At 52.5% G+C, this 17,480-nt stretch overlaps 1 protein-coding gene across 2 annotated transcripts in view; it reads right to left on the bottom strand.

Annotated features, from left to right (window-relative positions):
• The window catches only part of ADAMTS2 (ADAM metallopeptidase with thrombospondin type 1 motif 2), a 218,163-nt gene that overhangs the window by 70,820 nt on the left and 129,863 nt on the right, over positions 1–17,480 (bottom strand). For both annotated transcript variants that reach the window (XM_032335322.1, XM_032335321.1), the window contains exon 5: positions 2,040–2,123. In XM_032335322.1, coding sequence (XP_032191213.1) covers positions 2,040–2,123 — 84 coding nt within the window. The remainder of the gene's footprint in view (positions 1–2,039; positions 2,124–17,480) is intronic.

Raw genomic sequence — 17,480 nt, 5'->3', positions numbered from 1 at the left:
GGCCTGCTTCCTCCTCTCTCTCTCTCTCTCTCTCTCTCTCTGCCTACTTGTGATCTCTGTCTGTCAAATAAATAAATAAAATCTTAAAAAAAAAAAAAAGAGAAAGACTGGATTTTTTCCCCAGTTAATATATCCTTTCCCTCCACCCTATTTTTAGGGTGCTGAGTTAGAGAATACAGCCCAAACAGTTTTAACTGTATAAAACTCACTGAAATTTCCTTTACAACCTAAAACACTTTTGTAATTTTCAAGTGTTCTATGATTCCTCAAAAAGAAGGCACATACTTCGATAGGGCCAAGAAAAAAATGATAAAACTGCTAATTTAACTTCATACATTATTATTATTTGAAATTTCTATGCCTTTCAAAAAGTAATCTGTTAAAGGTTTTAAAAAGAGTATAAAAGATTCCTGCAGGTAGGTTTTCATCAATTTCTCCCTAGTCCTCACAGTCTGCTTTTATATATTTTATGTTCTCTGTGGGGAGCACATGGACCATGACTGGTACCCTCACTGTGACCGCTTCTACTCTGGAATGACAGGCTTTCTGGGTAAAGACAGTGGGCTCAAGGTCCACTATTCCTGGAATTCACCCAGCTGTATGGGCCCTTCATTGTCACTTTTTTTATGCCATGGGCCTTGTAAATTGTGTGCAGTTGGATTTTATTTTTGGAGACTGAGACCCTCTGTCTTTGAGTAGAGGAGTTTAACCCTGCACCTAATTACCATCTCTGATGACTGATTTTGTACATATTGAGTGAAGTCAGACCATGGATTCTGGAATTTGGCTGTGAGCGTGAGAAGCCCAACTCCCAAGGAGCCAAATGACACTCCACTCACCCAGAATACCAGCAAGCCACTTTAAGCCTCAGTGTTCTTATCTGTGAAATGGGGATCATCCTAGCTCCAGCTCCCCATCTGCCCTTGGACTCAGTGAGTTAACATGGGTAAGGTCCTTCTGAGCTGCACAGCACGGAGCTCCTTCCTTCCTCCCAACTCTCCTTTCTTTGTACTCCCTTATCTTTCCGTGTCAGGTCACTATCTCTAGGGTCTTTCTCCCCCTGCTGCACAGACCCCACATGCTGCTAGGAAAGACGGCTCCAAGTTTGACAGCAAGTGGGGTTAGGAAGGGCAAGAGAGTCTAGTTACGGCAGACGCTATGCAGAGGAGGACAGAGAAGCTAGGAAGGGGAGAAGGACACGGGGAGAAGAGGTGGGCGGGAAGTGAGGGGTCAAGTATCCTCATGTTTCTGATGCTTTGAAGTCTGGGGCCATGCTGACCCTGGAGGGACTGACCCTCCTGGGGTCAGCAAATTCCTACAGATACTAAGCAACTGGCTCTGGAGAACACTTTCCAAATGCAAACCAACGAATTCAGAGTCTGCACCCCCAGTCACCTCCCTCAAGGGACTCTCATACTCCCATCACCCCTAGAGATGTACTATAGTTGTTACATACCTACATAGCCAGCTAAACTATGGCACAGAGCCCACTGGAATTATTCATACCGGCCAGTCCTATGCCCACTCACCCTGTCATCCTGCCCATATAGCCCTGTGTGGGTGACCATCTTTTCCATGGCAGTCATCTCTTGATAGGTTGGCCTCCCCACAGCCGAATAATAACAAAATCTACATTTTAAAACAAGGAATTGAAAGGGGTCAGGAATATGGGGGTGGCACACATGTTTCTTGTTTCTTTCAGGAGTACAAGGCAGCTGGGGACAGGCCCCGGGGTTTGGGCCTCCAGAGGAGGCCCATGCCTCACTGGAGGGCCCCCTCATCCCACACTGAACAGGGGCTCTGCAGTATCAGGAAAACACCAGGGAAGGTGGCTCAGTGGGTTAAAGCTCTGCCTTCGGCTCAGGTCATGATCCCAGGGTCCAGGGATGGAGCCCCACATTGGGCTGTCTGCTCCGCAGGGAGCCTGCTTCCTCTTCTCTCTCTCTCTCTCTGCCTACTTGTGATCTCTGTCTGTCAAATAAATAAATAAAATCTTTGGGAAAAAAAAAAAAAAAGGAAGACACCAGGGGCTCACTTACCTTCCCATAGCTCAGCAGGATTATCCGCACCAGGACAACATTGATGTGGGCCCCCAAGGACTCATCATGATAGATTTCGTTGACCTGAAAGACAAAGGAGGGGTGTCAGCAGGAACCACAGGCCCAAGGAGCACCTGCCACTGACAGGGGAGGGCCCAGGGGAGGCCCTGCCGACTCATCCACACTGTGCCGTGCCCTCTATGAAACAGGCTTAACAGTCCCTGTCTTACGAAGTTTTGTGAGCACTGAATTTCCCCATGTGTGCAAAGGAATGGTGCTGGTGAAAACAGTAAGACACCATACTTGTCACCACGCTAAATCATAGCCATCCATGAAGTCACGGGAAGAGGTCAGGGTGCATACCCCTACACACAGACACCCTTGCCCAGCTTTGAGGGTCAAACTTGATTTTTTTTGGTCTACAATGAGACAACAACCCTAAAACCCAGTTTTTCTTAAGAAAAAGGGTTTCTCTGTCAAATTTTTTAAAAAATCTTTTTAAAAAGTGGGGGGCACCCGAGTAGCTCAGTCAGTTAAGCATCTGCCTTCAGCTCAGGTTATGATCTCAGGGTCCTGGATCAAGAGCCCGGTATGTGACTCCCTAGTCAGCAGGGAGCCTGCTTCTCCTCTCCCTCCGCTGCTGCTCTTGCTCATGCTCTCTCTCAAATAAATAAAATCTTCTAAAAAGAGAGAAAGGGTTTTTTTTAATCTCCCAAGTATTGCTTTATCTCTCACAGGCAAGCCCAGACAGTTTGGCTTATGGCCTTTGACCAAAAGTCATGGTGTAGAAGCAAAAAAGGCAGTGACACTGGGAGGTCCTGCTGCAGCTGGAGGGGACAGAAAGGAGGAGGGAGCAGAGAAAGGCTGGGCGGAATGACTAGGTTTCACTGTACTCCTTCCAGCCCTGACCCCTAGCCACAGCACTGATATTTGGGAAAAAGCCAAAAGTAGAGAGAGCTTGGTTTTGCTGTCTGGGACCTGGGAGGGGACGGGTTCATATCTAGAAAGGGTGTTTGGAGGGCCCAAATGGAAAGCAACTCCTAAGTACATTTAGGGGATCTAGGGATAGTGGACAGGATAGTTGGGGGCTGGCTCATAGGTTGGCCTGGGGCTGGGGTGGGGGTAGCGCTGGCCTGGAGGAGAGGAGGGAAGATGTTGCTTGGCTACAGAAAAGAAAATACACCTGGACCGACCCCAACTGCAGGCCCTCAGCCTGGAGGATCACGGCCCAGGACCAAGCATGCTGGGACAGACGTGTGCAGATGCAGGGTGGCTACCCCAGGGTAGGAGGGGCAGGGGATGAACAGCCCTGCCATGGACTGAATTGTGTCCTCCCCGCCCCAACTCATCACTCCCAGTGCAATTCAGAGGTGGGGCATTCGAGAAGCAGATAGGGTTACATGATGTCAGGAAGGTGGAAGTCCCCATGATGAGATCAGTGCCCCTAGAGGAAGAGACACCAGAGAGCTCCCTTGTGTACTCTCTCACTACCATGTGAGGACACAGCAAGGAGGAGGATGTCTGCAAGCCAGAAAGAGAGCCCTCACTAGGAACCAAACTGGCTGACACCTTGATCATGGACTTCCAGGTTCCAGAACTGGGAGACATTAATTTGTGCTGCGTAAGCGACTCAGCCTGTGGTATTTTGTTAGAGCAGCCTGAGTTCCAAAACAAGCCTGGAGTCAGGGCTTACCCTCTGACCTAAATATTCCCCCTAAAGACCTCTGAATGGGAAAAGCCTGAGCCACCTCTCATGGGCTGGGTCACATTTTCCCTTCTATCCTGGAGCAAGGGTGGCATCAAATATAAGAACAAAAGAAAGCTGCCTTTTCCCCCACGTTTGAGCTGTGGTGCGATGTCCACCCTGCCAGCAATAAGCCCCTTACAGGGGCTTCTCCAACTGAGCCACCCTGGTCTTTCACAGAGCCCACCACCCCCTGGGGGCCAGAATCGCCTGGCCTGGCCTCTCCTTCTCTACAGACTTTGGCAGGTACCCAGCAGACCCAGGAGAAAGCTATTGGCCCCACAGCATGTCCAGCAACTATGCTAGCATTTGGGATTTGGCAGTGAACCAGCCCAGAGCTGGCCCTCTGTCAGGAGGTAGAGACTTCAGAAGTCACAAAAACAGCCTCAAGATCATGACAATGCTGAAGAGGACCCTGGGAAGGGAACCCAGATGGTATATCCATGGTGAATTGATTGGTGAGGATTGGTGAGCCCCCAAAGGATGTGGCATTTCATCTCAGAGATAAGAAATGAGAAGGAGTTAGCTCAGCAAAGCCGGGATTATGCTCCTGGCGAAGAAAGTAGCATGTGCAAACATCCTGGGGTCAGAGGCAGTGGCGTGTGTTCCAAGGACTGAGGAGGGAGAGAGGGCCCCTGAGGCCAGACCACATAGCTATTCAGTAGTAATAAGAAGGATTCCAGTTCTAATCAAAGAGCAGTGGAGGATATGGAGTCATGATAGAAGGATAATGACACTGCATTTTACAAAGATGACTCGGGCTCCTTTATGGAAAGCAGAGCCTACTATAGCAGTCAAAGTGTCAAGGGTGGGGCTAAGATTTGGGGGTGAGTGGAGATAAGGAACAGATGTGAGCAGTGATAAGAACTGGAATGGGGGGGCACCTCCTACACAGCTCTGGGACACTCTGGGCTGGCTCAGCCCCATCCCCTTGTTGGCAGAGGGAAGCAGTACAACTTTGCTCTGTATAGGGTAGGGGAAAGAAAAATGTTTCGGGGTCATCTCTCAGAGCCTCTCCAGAAAAGAGGGGCTCAAGGCTCTCTTAATACCCTGACCATGCCTCTCCAGGGCCCATGCTCTAACGGCACTTCTCAGAGCTGGTCTGGGGTGTACCCTGAGGGAACCTACCCCCATGCAGGCACGGTGAGGCTCTAAGCCCACAGTGTGACAAGCTTTAGGAAGACAGGTAACCTGCCTTGATATTTGGAAGGGATTTAGGACTGAGTTCAGAGAATTAGCTCATTCTATGCTACCAACAGCCCATGGCGGTCAGAATGACTGACCACCTGAGCAATGGAGAAGCTGAGGCTCTGAGTGAGGGGGTGCTTGTTGGTCCCTTCAGGGAGGAAGAATATGCAGGACTGGTCCCCTTCCCACTTGTGGCCCAGACCTTGCCCACCAGGGCCTGGGATCCTCCTGTTCCCTGAACCCTGCTACTATGCCCATAGTTGCTTTTATCTCAAGTAAGGGGTCCTTGGATACTGAGCAGCTCTGACCCTGACTCCTGATTTGGGACCGGGGATGGCCAGAACCCCAGGAACCCCACCACTCAGTGCTAAGCTCTATAAGGAAGAGGCCGTCTAGGATGTCAGGCCACTGAGCGGAGGCCAGGCAGGGAGGCCCTGCCTTTGGAGTTGCCCGTCAGCTGCCAGCTCGCATGTGCTGGGCTGGGCTGCTGAGGAGCATGCCCAACTGAGGGCCAGTAAGGAGGCCAGGCTGTGGGTCAGGCTGGCAGTTAGGCCGACTCTGGAGACTCTCCAAGCCCTACCTCCCTGGTCACTTCAAACTGTGGTGGGCCTTTTGTGGCTCTGTCCCCAAGGAAGCTTCTGTCCTTTCCAGAGGAGCCATGGATCCCCACAGCCTACTCCTCTCGGGGCATCGGTGGGCTGTGCTTTGGCCTCCCTCTGTGACGCCTTTCTGTGAACGCAGGGCAGTGCTGAGAATAGGGGCCCCCGCTGTCCTTTGCCTCTGCCGGCCTTTGGAGGGGGCCGTGCCCTGCTCTCAAGGGAACACGAGCCTTTTGGGAACCTGTACGACTGCCACCGCCCTTGAGCCCATAGGATGCTGCTAGATACCACTCGGCTGCTAGAAGCCAGCGGGGCCCACCTGGCACAGAGACCACTGGGAACGATGAGTACAATTTCCAGTGAAACACTTGTATCCTTAATAGGAACACAGCTTTTTAACGCTTCTGCCGAGCAGAGAGCTGACAGACGTAGCAGAGAGTCACTACAAACATCTCCCTCATGTCTCCCCTGTCCTCCCTTGACCCTGACCCCATCTCCCAAATAAGCAGGCAGGGGCGGGGGCTCCTCAGCGCCTTTCTGACTCTTGTCCTGCCCACACTGCCGCCTTCTTCACCACAGTCACCACTCAGCAGATTCTTCCTCTGCCTGTGGACCTCAGTGCCCCCCATTCCCCTGCCCCATGCCTTCAGGAGCAGCCCCAGCCCCTCAGGATGGCAGTCGGGGCCTTCTTGAAGCTGGTTCTGGCTGGCTTCCCTGTGCTCCACTTAGCTTCTTCTACTTTGTACTGGGAGGTGCTCCCCCCACCCCCCACCCCCCCCACCCCCCCCCCCCCCCCCCCCCCCCCCCCCGTCCCCGGTCTCGACAGCTCCACCTTCTGCAAAGCCTGGCTGCCCTCTCCAGCTGCTTATGCAGTGGCTCATCCCTGGAATTCCCTCTCCTCCCTCCAGCCCCAGAATTCTTGAAATGTCTGAAGAGCATCTGCAAGAACAAAGCCATGGTAATAAACATGTTTCAAAGGGGGAGGGGCAGTTACACTTCAGCTTAATTCCCATCCACTGCAAGGCATTCCCACTGCAACTGGAATAAAATCCAAGTCCTGCTGCCTCTTTTCAGGCTGCCCCGGCCTTGCTCACTGTGGTCCATCCAGTCACTGGCCTCCGTGCACCTTGTAGCGAGAGTCTATCCCAACCTCAGGGCCTTTGCACTGGCTGTGCCCTCTTGTTTTCCCATGCTTTCCCCCAAATATGACCATCCCTGCTCACGCCAAAAGTACTCCCTAAGTAGTTGCTCCCAAACTGGACTATATACTTGCTATGAGAAGCACCCTTCCTCCTTGTTCACTACTGTGTCCCTAGCAGTGTCTAGCACCTAGTAAAGGCATAGTAAAGAGTTTTGAATGAATGAATGAATGAGTGAGTAACTTTGGAGAATGTGAAATGATAGGAAATGGGTACACTCTGTATGACAGCGGTGGTGTCAGTACCCTGCAATGACGGAGACCCCAGCTAAGTGCCCAAGTGTGTTCCCCACCCCAACCCCACCTCCCCCAAGACCTGTGTGCTGGGGAGAAGCTGCTCTTCTCTGCTCTAGACTACAGGAGGAGGAGAAGCCAGGACAACGACCTTGAGCCCTGTCTTGAGAAATTGATCCTGGAATCTTTAAACCTTGGGGGAAAATGTTCAAAGCCGCAGGCAGCCCTTCTCTGTGCAGAGAGAGGCCAAGGGCTCTCTTGTTTGGGGAAATACATTGTAATGCACCTTTTGCTTATGCAAAGATGCGGCCAAACTTCTGTTCTGGAATAGACAATAAGGAAGGACACAGGCTCTGCATGGTAATGTAAAAGTTCGCCTTCTTTGTGACAGAGCTCCACCCAGGGCCACCAGTGAGTCCTGGCAAGTGGCTGAAGTCTGCTGGGCAGAGGTGACTTTCTTCTCTGCCTGGAGGATGGGGGCACGGGTGGCTGAAGGGAGGACTGGGCCAGGGCCAGGACTCCCCACGTGGGCAGGCAGTGGCAGAGCTGCCAGCTAGGTTCCCATCCCTTATGCCCAACCTTCAGGAAACTTACCACCTCTTCCCCAGAGCGGAACTTCAGCAACTAAGAGGCAGTGCAAGCTGCACCTGCCACCACACCAGGGAACAGGCCAGGCCCGGAAAAGTCTGCCGTGAGGCTTCAGGAAGCCAGGCTCATAAGGTGCTCTGTGGCTTCTCTGGGAACCCCTGAAATAACTGGGAAGAAGTCCAGTCTCTCTGAGGACCCTCAGGAGAAGGTGTGGAGTGTCACGGAGAAAGTGCTGTGGGCAGCCAGGGAGGAAGATGTTCATCAGGGCGCGTCTCTGACCCACGACGGGGAAGCAGAAGCCTGGTCTTAGTGTGAGAACAAACGTGCATTTTGCAAATCTTCCCTCAGCCAATGCTTCACAGGCAACACAGGTACAAACACAGCCTGAGCCTCTCTGCTCAAAATACCAAATGGCCACGAAATGCAAATGGGCAGGACTGGTTGTCCCATACAACAAACATGGGGGGCAGGGCAGAGCTCTCCTTCAACATTGGGTCCAAGCACACAGCCCCAAGACCCCAACCGTTTCTGTCCCCCATCCCACACCAGGCCATGCTCTGCTGGAACTGGGGACATCTCTGCAAGTCCCCAGGGTGGAGACAGGGCTCCTCCACCTCCAGGCCAGCAGCTCAATGCCCAGAACCCAGTGGAAGCTCGACAAATGTTAACCAGGCAAACAAAAAGCAAAGCTGCTTTAGGAAACAGTCCCTGTAGGTAATGATTACTGCTGGAGCTGCCCCTTCCCTCTCTGTCAGGGCACACGGGTTCCAGGCTGGGCTCGGCCACCCTCCCACCCCTGGGCCTGACACGTGGCCTGTTTGCAGCTCAGTGTCCTGGCCTGTGAAATGGTGGTGATGCTGGACCTCACCCCTCAGGCTGTCACCAGCACCAGCCTCAATACTGTATTTAAAGCATCCAGCAAAACCCCAGGCATATAGTACACTCCCAGGCTTCACCCCCAGGCCCACCAGGGGCTCTCCTCGGGACCACCCAGAAGAGCCCTGTCAGAGAACAGTACACGCCAAGCATTTTCCAGAGCCCACGCTGTTGCCCACCAGGTGTGTGTGTGTGTGTGTGTGTGTGTGTGTGTGTGTGTGACCTGCACTGGGGGTTGTGGGTAATGGAGAGCCACCCCACCACGTGGACTGGATGTTCCCACACACTAACCAACAACTCATCTGAAAGGGGGTCATGCTACAGAACAGGGAAGGACAGATTCTGCTGAGGCTGCAGGCCAGGGCCTAGTGTCTCTCTGAGGCCACTGGCAGGGAAGGAACAGAGGGAAGGCAGGGATCTTGATTCTTTCTGGCAGCAACCCCAGCCCCAGAGAGCCCAGGGGCATCGTCTCTCTGTCTGATGTTCCCCGGAGCTCCTTGGCACTATCTGACCACAGAGTCCTTGGAGACCCAACGTGGCGTCTCATCCAGAAGCAGCTTTTGGGGGAGGAGACCCTTGTGGCAACACCTCGTGGCATCCTCACCTCCCCCCAACCAGTTTGAGTTTGAACATGATCTTCATCCATGCTGTGATCTCTGTCACCTGTGTTCAACTGGGCACCATTGTTGTCATTTGAAAACAATGCTTTTTCCTTCCTTCTATAATTCATGTTTTTTGCTGCCCTATCACCATTCTGAGCCAAAGAAAGAAAGAGGGAAGATGCCATCAGGAAGAGTTGAGGCCATCATACCCAGGAAATCCCTGGGGACAGCAACAGGGGAGGACAAAGTGTTCTGGTTGATGAAGGAGGTCAGGGAAGGGGCCTGAGAAGTACGATGTCAGACCCAGGGTCAGGGGGCCCCATCCCTGCCACTTCCCCTAATACACTGCCAGGCCAAACAGATAGATTCTGAGGGCCATGGATCCTGCTTCCTGCCTAGACTCTGAGGGGAGAGTCTGTTCCCAATGCGACACTAAGTGCCAGGGGAGAATGCTGGGGGCTGGTGTGAGTAATCCAGTCCGAGCAGCAGCCTGGCTCCCCCGAACCCCAGAGGGATGTACGTGGGGTCCAGATGCTCCTGTCTTATGCTGGCTGTGGACTAGGGAGAGGCTGCAGAGGGGACAAGGCATCACAGCACCTGATCTGGACAGGTGGGGCCCAGCACACCTGGGCAGTCCAGGTAAAGGGTCCCGAAGCCAGACCTGACCCCCTGTCACTGCAAAAGTGGCCAGGGCTCAGGCCAGCATCCCCAAGGCTGCCGGGGCCCCTAGAGGTCTCCACATGATGACAGGGAAGGGAGGGACCCTGCCAAACACACATTGACCCAGAAAAGCCTGAGAAAACCAGGACACTTTAGACTGTCATCTGTGTCCCCAGCACAGGCAGGGCTCATGAGGAATTCAGAGCTCCCAGCAAAATTCAGAAGCTTTGCTCCAAGCCTCCTCCTCGCATTCGACTCCCTGCCAGGCTCCTGTGCCACAAACATAGCTCTCCCTCAGAGTGATTCCCTAGCCTTTAGTGCCCTTCCTAACATCCAGGGCATAAGGAACCTCCCTGAATGCAGTAGGAAGCAGTTTTGTCCTAGCGTGCGACACATGACCTTTCCCACCCCCAGAGTCTGAGTCACAGAGCTACCCCATCAGCCCTCCCTTAACCCACCTGGGGTTAGACCAAATTCCCTGGAGTGTGCAGCAAGGGAACCACCTGGCAGAGAAGGCAGAGAATGCCCTTTGCCACACAGAGAACCCGGGTGTCCCAGGGGGACACTTCTTGGAGGCACAAGTTTTCCTTGCCAGACTCAGGCAGGGAGGGGGTGCATGCACCACCCCGACCCCACACCAAGCTATCTCCTGCTTCCCGGGCCTGCTCTGCTAACTTGGATGCTGTCTCCCCTGCCACCATCACAATCTCGAATATTCTCACGAGTCTATTAGATAGTTAGCCCTCTCCCTCCACTGGACCTGTGCCCCAAGAACCAGGGGGCTCTGGAAACAGCAGCTCTCAAAGCTTTAAGATGACCTTCATCTGGCCAGCTCCATGCCCCTGAGGCCGCCTGGCCTGAACCTCAAGCCTGCCCCACCCCACCAGTCCCACTCCTGGGACATGCCAACGGTGTGGCTCCCTCTCCAGGGAATGGAACCAACTTCAGGTTCCCCTCCACTGGGAACTTCTCCCCAGCCAGGCAGAGGGTGCTAGCTGGGCCCTTGCCCACCTTACTGACCTAAAGCAGGTGAGTGTCCCTACGAGAGCCAGGCTTCTTGAGGACATGAGCTGGGCTGGTTTGGCAGATGTCACAGGCAAAGGAATGACCACGGCACCTCGTTGGTAAGCTGTGACCCTCCAAGACCTGTGCTGCATGCTCCTCGTGTCATCACTTAACCTCCCACATCTTGCCCAGTGGGCTATACTACTCCTCTCTTACCAGTGGGAAAGCTCAGAGACATTGAGAAACTCACCCACTGAAACACAGGTGGGAACTGAGGCAAAGGCTTTCAAGAGCACAATTTGGCAAATCTGAAATTAAAGCCACTCGTCCCTATGAGGTGATGATTCAAGCTTCTAGCATCTCTGGTGGAGAAAAAGCTTTGGCCATAAGGACATAAGGGACAAGGACACTTAGCCTACTGGGACATCTCTTCCATGGACAGGTAGAGTCTATATTTTTTAATGGGGATCTATAGGGCCACAGTCACTTTATGAGAATTCTCTCACTTGCTTGTTTATTCAAAAGGGGTTTACTCAACACCTACTATGTGCTGGGGCCTTTACTAGGTGCTAAACATGCAAATCAGGTAAGCAGACCCCTGAATTTGACATTAAATGTGTGACACACCTTTCTATGAACTCCTAATCCTCCCAAGACCCATCACCAAGCGTCCCTCCAGCAGGGAAGCCAGACCCCCCCCAGGATAACTCCATGGGAACCTGGCACTGAGGGAGCAGGCTGGCAGCGACAGCCCAGGCTGGCCTGGACCAGGAGCCCAGTGTGGTGCCCCATTCTCTGCTTTTCCAGCTCAGCTGTCACCTCCTTGCTGGAGTCTGCAGAGACAAGATCCGCAGCTACCTCTAGCTGTCACCGAGGAGTGACGCTGCCTGGCCCTCCTTGTCCATGGGGACTCTAACTCCCTCGTTGACAAACACCAGCTCCCCCAGGGAGGCCAAGGGCAAGCCGCTTCCAGATTTCCACATCAGCTGTCAGGCAGCCTCCTGAAGAGGGAGGGAGGTGGGGGAGAATCCTGGGGGTGGGGGTGGGGTACCACATGCTTCAGGGAAAAAAAGGTACCACGGTACACTCCCCCACTAGAACTTTCTCCACCTATGTCATCATCACTGTAAGGGGATGGGGTGGGGTGAAGGAGGTGTGCACTGTCCACCCCGCCCCCACCCTGGAATGTGAGCTCAGTGCAGGCAGTCCCCCTGCCCCCCGCCAGGGCTTCCTCAGCGGCACATTCCAGAACTACTGCATCTGGCATAGGCAGGTGCTCTGTAAACACCCACTGGATAGGTGGATGACTGAGTGAGCAAATCTTAGAAAGAACAGGAAGGCACAATAAATGGGAAAGCCACGGGGAAAACGAGGAAAATCACAGAAGTTAATGGAAAACAGTTTGGGGCAGGGGCAAGTGATGTCTATCACTGTTGGCTGATCCTAGAGATCCCAGGTGAGAATGTACTGAGGCTCTTCCTCGAAGATTCAAGAGCACTCGCTCTTCAGGCCACAACAGCAGGGAGGGGACAGGGGCCTGGGCCAGGTTCCCAGGGAGGGCCCGTCTTCCCCAATGCACGTAAATGTCACCTGCCATGCCCTGGTTGTGCCACCCAAACTCTCTGAGCCTCTGTGAGCTTATCCAGGAGCGGGAACTCACAGGGCCACTGGGAAGATGCGGAGACATCAGTGTCTCCTCATACGTGGCTGCCAGGCATAAAGCCTCAGTCTTCTCAGGCTGCAGAGGGAGGCACTTCTGAAAACAGAAGGCATAAGCCCCATGCTCTTAAAGAGAGAAGTTTCTCTTTTTAGACCCCAAACCAGCCTCATCACTCCCTTGTCACAGTACAGCTGGGGATCTCAGGCATCAACCCCCTTTGGTGCCCCTCAGCCTGACACAAAAGGCTTTGCCAACCTCATGTCCTGCCTCACTCCAGCACCCTACACCCCAGCGAGGCCCAACCTCATACTGTGATGTGGTGATGCCACTGGGCCTTTGCAAATGCTGCTCTAGCGCCTGCAGCAACACCTGCACGCATCAGGCTCCTCCCTGCATTAACCCCTGCCTCTGCTCAAGTGGCTCTCATCTGAGGCGCTCTTCCCTGTGACCCCAGAATACCCTCTATTTGCACAATCAGCACTTGCATTAACCAGGCTGTTGTTATTCTTCCTGTCCTTGCTGCCCACCCCTCCCATGTTCCAAACTCTCTGAGCACATGGTCATGACAACTCACTTCTGTACCCCAGTGCCCAGAACGGGGCCCAACTTAGGCCAGGGATTCAGAGAGTGCCCAATGCACAAACACATAACCAGGAGTGGCTCAAGTCTGTGGGATGCTCTCGGCAGGCCCGCCCGGCATGCTGAGAAGCACTTTTCTAGTGTTTAACTGGAGTCACGCTCATGCCAGCCCTGGGAGGTGGCATTAATTATCCTCGATCATAGGACACAGCAGGGCAGGCAGTCACCTCCTTTCTTCTAGACCAGAAGGAACCATCCACCAGCTGACCAGCCAGACTTGTCCTGCGGTCGTGTTCTGATTCACTTGTGCAATGTGAGGTCTTAATTTCAATTTGTTGCTGACATTGAAAAATAATTAGATTTCCCTAAAAGTGGATTTCCAGCTTCTCATGACCAAAAAAAAAAAAAAAAAAAGAGCTGGCAACACTGGGTCCGCTTTTTCCTCCATGGTCACAAGTGAGCGGGACCCAGGAGGGGATCTCTGGGGGTGAGGTCTCTCCACGCCCCAGTCCCCACCACTCCCTACTGCCCGCAGCCTCCTTCACCTGGGCCTACCCCTCCCACCTGGCTCCTGTCAGCATAGGAGAGTGGGGCCCTGTCTCAAGCGTTCTATCAGCTTCACACACACCCTACCGGCCTGGATGGCTGTATCTCCTGGCAGCGCACAGGGCCGTGTTCTCAGGCTAGTGGGATGCCCCACTACAGCCCATGGTGCCAGCATGGCCCGGAGTCTGGGAGAGCTGCTATGCCATTGTGGACTTCTGCTCTCCGTTCTCCTACCCTGTGCTCCGGCCAGGCCCAATCTCAAACATGCCCCCTGCTCCCTGCCTTGCCAGAGAGCCCTGCTCACTTCCCTTCAACTTATGGGAAGCCAGTTTCAGCGTCCGGCTCCAGAGACAGTTTTCTCTTTCCCAGGAACCAGAGCCAGAGACACGTGAACAGGGACTGGGGGCAGCGCCTTTGCCCTGGTGAGTCTGCAATTCCAGGGCCAGTTCACAAGATGATACTGCCCCCCCTCCCCCTGTGCCCTGGGGGACCAGCAGAAAACATTCCTGTCCTGCCACTGCCTTCCCCACCATCATCACATGGCCCCAACATTCTTGGAAGTTGGTGAGAAATGAGCCTGTATGCCTCTGATTATTTGCAAACCCTGGCAGGGCTTTGGTAAACCCAGGCCAATTTCTGGATTAAATTAGAAAAGAAAAGAGGAAAAATATTGGAATCCTGGCAGAGAGAGAAATCATTCATTCAACAAAACTTGTTTAAGAACATACTGTACAGAGGCCTGTCCCATGCTGGAGGAGAAGGGAGGTCAAAGGGTATGGTCTCTACTCGGAAAGCACAGAAGCCTCTGCAGAGCACAGTTCTCTGTAGGCCTAAGGAGTATGTCTGCCCTCCACAGAAGAAATGATCTGGGGTCTCAGGGATGCTTCCAGAACACAGGCAGTTAACACAGCTGGGAGAGACAGCCCTGTCTGCCCGGAAATCTGCCTTTCCTTCTCTGCTGTTTCAAAATGATTATTAGGATCAGCTCATTTAATTATTTTTGAAAGAATCCCCAAAGTGGCCTCACAGGTCCACTGAGCTGGCAAGGCTATGGTGGGGGTGGAGATGGATGGAGGTCTGAGCTGGGAGAGGGTGGAGCTCAGCTCGAGGGTGAGGTTCCTAACATCGGCCTGCAGGAAAGGGCTGCTCCAGCTGCAGAGGACTGATGGTCTGTAAAGGGTGATGGGCACCTCATCTCCTGGGGACTGTGCAAGTGTTTATGGGTTCTCAGAGTGTGTGGGAAGTGTAAAGATGAAGAAACGAAGCGCAGGGCTAGGCAGGAACTTTGCCGGGTAGATAAAAGTCAGGATTAGGATGTAGCCACTTCTGACTCCAAAGTTGGTCCCCTCCAAAGCTGGCTGTACGGCCAGTCAGTGCAACTGATGCAGTGGGATGGGAATGCAAACTCTAGAGCACTGGGGCCACAACTCAAGGTGAACTCAAAGCATGTGGGAGATTTCTTTAGAGCCGGATAACAAATATTTCGTGAGCACCAGGGAGTGACTATGTTCAGCGCTGTGGACTGCATATCTCTGTCCCAGCCACTCTGTGTGATAACACAAAATCATCCATAGACAATTCACAAAATGAGTAGGTATGGCTATGTCCCAAAACTTTATTTAAAAAAAAAAAAAAAAAAAAAAAAGGCCGATGGGTCAGATTTGGCCCTTGGGCTGTAGTTTTGACAACCTTGCTTGAGAATCTGTTTATCTTTCAAAGTTCAGTGCATTTTGCTTTAACTCAGTAATATGCTCAAGGCTGGTTTCATATCAAATTGATGTTTTAAAATGTTTGCCATCCAAAAAGAGTGGCACTTCTGGGGCAGACTGTGGTGGCCTCAGTGGTCTCTACGGCCTCTGGTGGATGTTCCCAGGGGCAAAGAGAGGATTGTAGGTCACGTTCCAGGGCAGGCCATCACCCACTGTGATAGTCTGCCTCACACCTACAAGAAGGGCAAAGGGATGAAGGCAGTTCTAGTCCTTGCGGGAGCTGAAATCCCAAACAACACCAAGGCCTCTGGTTTCTCAGGAAGAGCAGGATTAGGCTTTCAGTTAAAGGCTATAAGCCACATAAGCAGCACTGGTTTTAGGCCCAGGTTGTAGATTGCCTGAAGTCTTGGTACACACTGTACTTTTCAAAATGCACGTGTGAACATGTTCCTTTAATCAGGGCTCTAATCCTCCCATAAGATATCCATCACCTGAGCCAGGAGAATAGCCGTCATCTGTGCCTGCGAGGGAACTGGAGGGGTCACAAACATAGAGGCGGCATCCTACCATGGCTCCTGGGGCCGCCGAGCACACATAGCCACAGCACCAAGTTTGGAAGCAGAGACTAGTTCAGGGGCTAGCAGAGAAGGTCTGTGAAAATGTGGTGATGCCCCAATATACCCAGCAGGTGTGTTCAGGCATGTTGACTGCGGCACAGCCTGGGAGCACCAGACAGAGCAGGGAGCCCATTTTAAGGAGAAAGGGTCAAATGGAACAGCAGGTCTCAGTACACTGAGACAGCCCGTGGAACAGGGGAGTCCGGGCAGAGGGAGGCCCCTCACTCCCAGGGCTGGGTCCAGTGGAGGCCACAGCATGAGTTGGGGTTGAAGGTGGGGAGAAGCAAGAGCAGGAATAAGATGGCCGCAGAGGGGGGCCAGCTGTGGAGAGCCACAGCAAAGCAGGGTACCCCGGTGGGGCCCAGCAGTGGTGCGGGAATGGGGTCTGGAGGAGCCAGCGTGGCTAGATAGACCACACAGCTCCACCCTCACAGCCTTCCCAGCACTGGGAAATCATTCTTCCCTCCAGCAGTGGATAGAGGCTCTCAGATGTGCTTCCCAGACTCTCTGACTAGGCTAAGGACCCCTGGGGCAAGGGGACAGGGCCTCAACCTGGGTTTGCTAGCAACCTTTGAGATTCTGGTATTTGAGAGCTAAAAAAACAGTGTGAGGGCCCCAGAGGATGAGGCCAGTGCCCACAGCCTGGTCCCAGTGCTCAGAAGGCCCCAGCACCCTCTTAGACACAGGCATTTGCTCCATGGAATGTGAATAGATGAAACCTAACAGAAAACGTTCTGGCATAGAAAGCTTTAGAATGCACATACCTGTTGACCAGGCACTGCACTTTTAGGGACACAGTTTAAGGAATAGTAGTGAGCAATAAGGATGAGCAATAGATTGAGCTGTAAGGATGTTCAATACAGCTTAGTGGCTGATCTGAACTCTGATAGAGAAATTAATTTTGCTATATGAATATGTCATATCAATAATCAGTTACATAAAAAGTACTCTATGTGATTTGATATGATGCCACCATTAAAATGAGGTAGTAGGAGTAAATATTCACATACCTACAGGAATATATTCTTATTTTACATCATAAATAATATATTGTCTGTGTTAGATATAGTATATTTTACTAAATGAAGAATGTTATTTTCTAGATTTAGGGAGGAAAAGAAGAAAATGGGACCTGACAGGAGGTGCTGGAATAGATTGATGCGGGTGGGGAATCTGAATGCCGTGAGACTTTTTCTGCACCCAGGTAGCTCTTATGACACTCAGCAAACATTTCCAACTATTTTCACCTTCCAAAGAGTCCAAGATGGAAAGAGGGACAGACTGATGAACTCCCATTTCCCTTTAAAAAGAAAAGAAAGGGAATAACATGCCTTGTCCACTAATGCAGGAAGGAAATGGTACCTCTAGCAATTTCCCACTGTCCTTAAGGTCACATCCAAGTCCCTTTCCACATCCAGTGACTGGCCCCACTCACCTGCAACGTCCCTGCCTAGCTGGGCCCATTGTTCCCCACAGGAGCCCTTTCTCACTTTCAAATGTGCTGACCTCATTCCTGAGGACCTTTGCACCACCTGTTTCTCTGAACATTCTCTTTTGATCCTTGCACAGTCATCCACTATCAGTCAAGTCTTAGCTCCAGTGTTACTTTCTGTGCATGTCCTTGCTGACCATCTGT

The sequence above is a fragment of the Mustela erminea genome, chromosome 3, assembly GCF_009829155.1.
Source record: "Mustela erminea isolate mMusErm1 chromosome 3, mMusErm1.Pri, whole genome shotgun sequence".
In the NCBI taxonomy this organism is placed as follows: Eukaryota; Metazoa; Chordata; class Mammalia; order Carnivora; family Mustelidae; genus Mustela; species Mustela erminea.
This window is presented reverse-complemented; position numbering and strand designations above follow the sequence as displayed.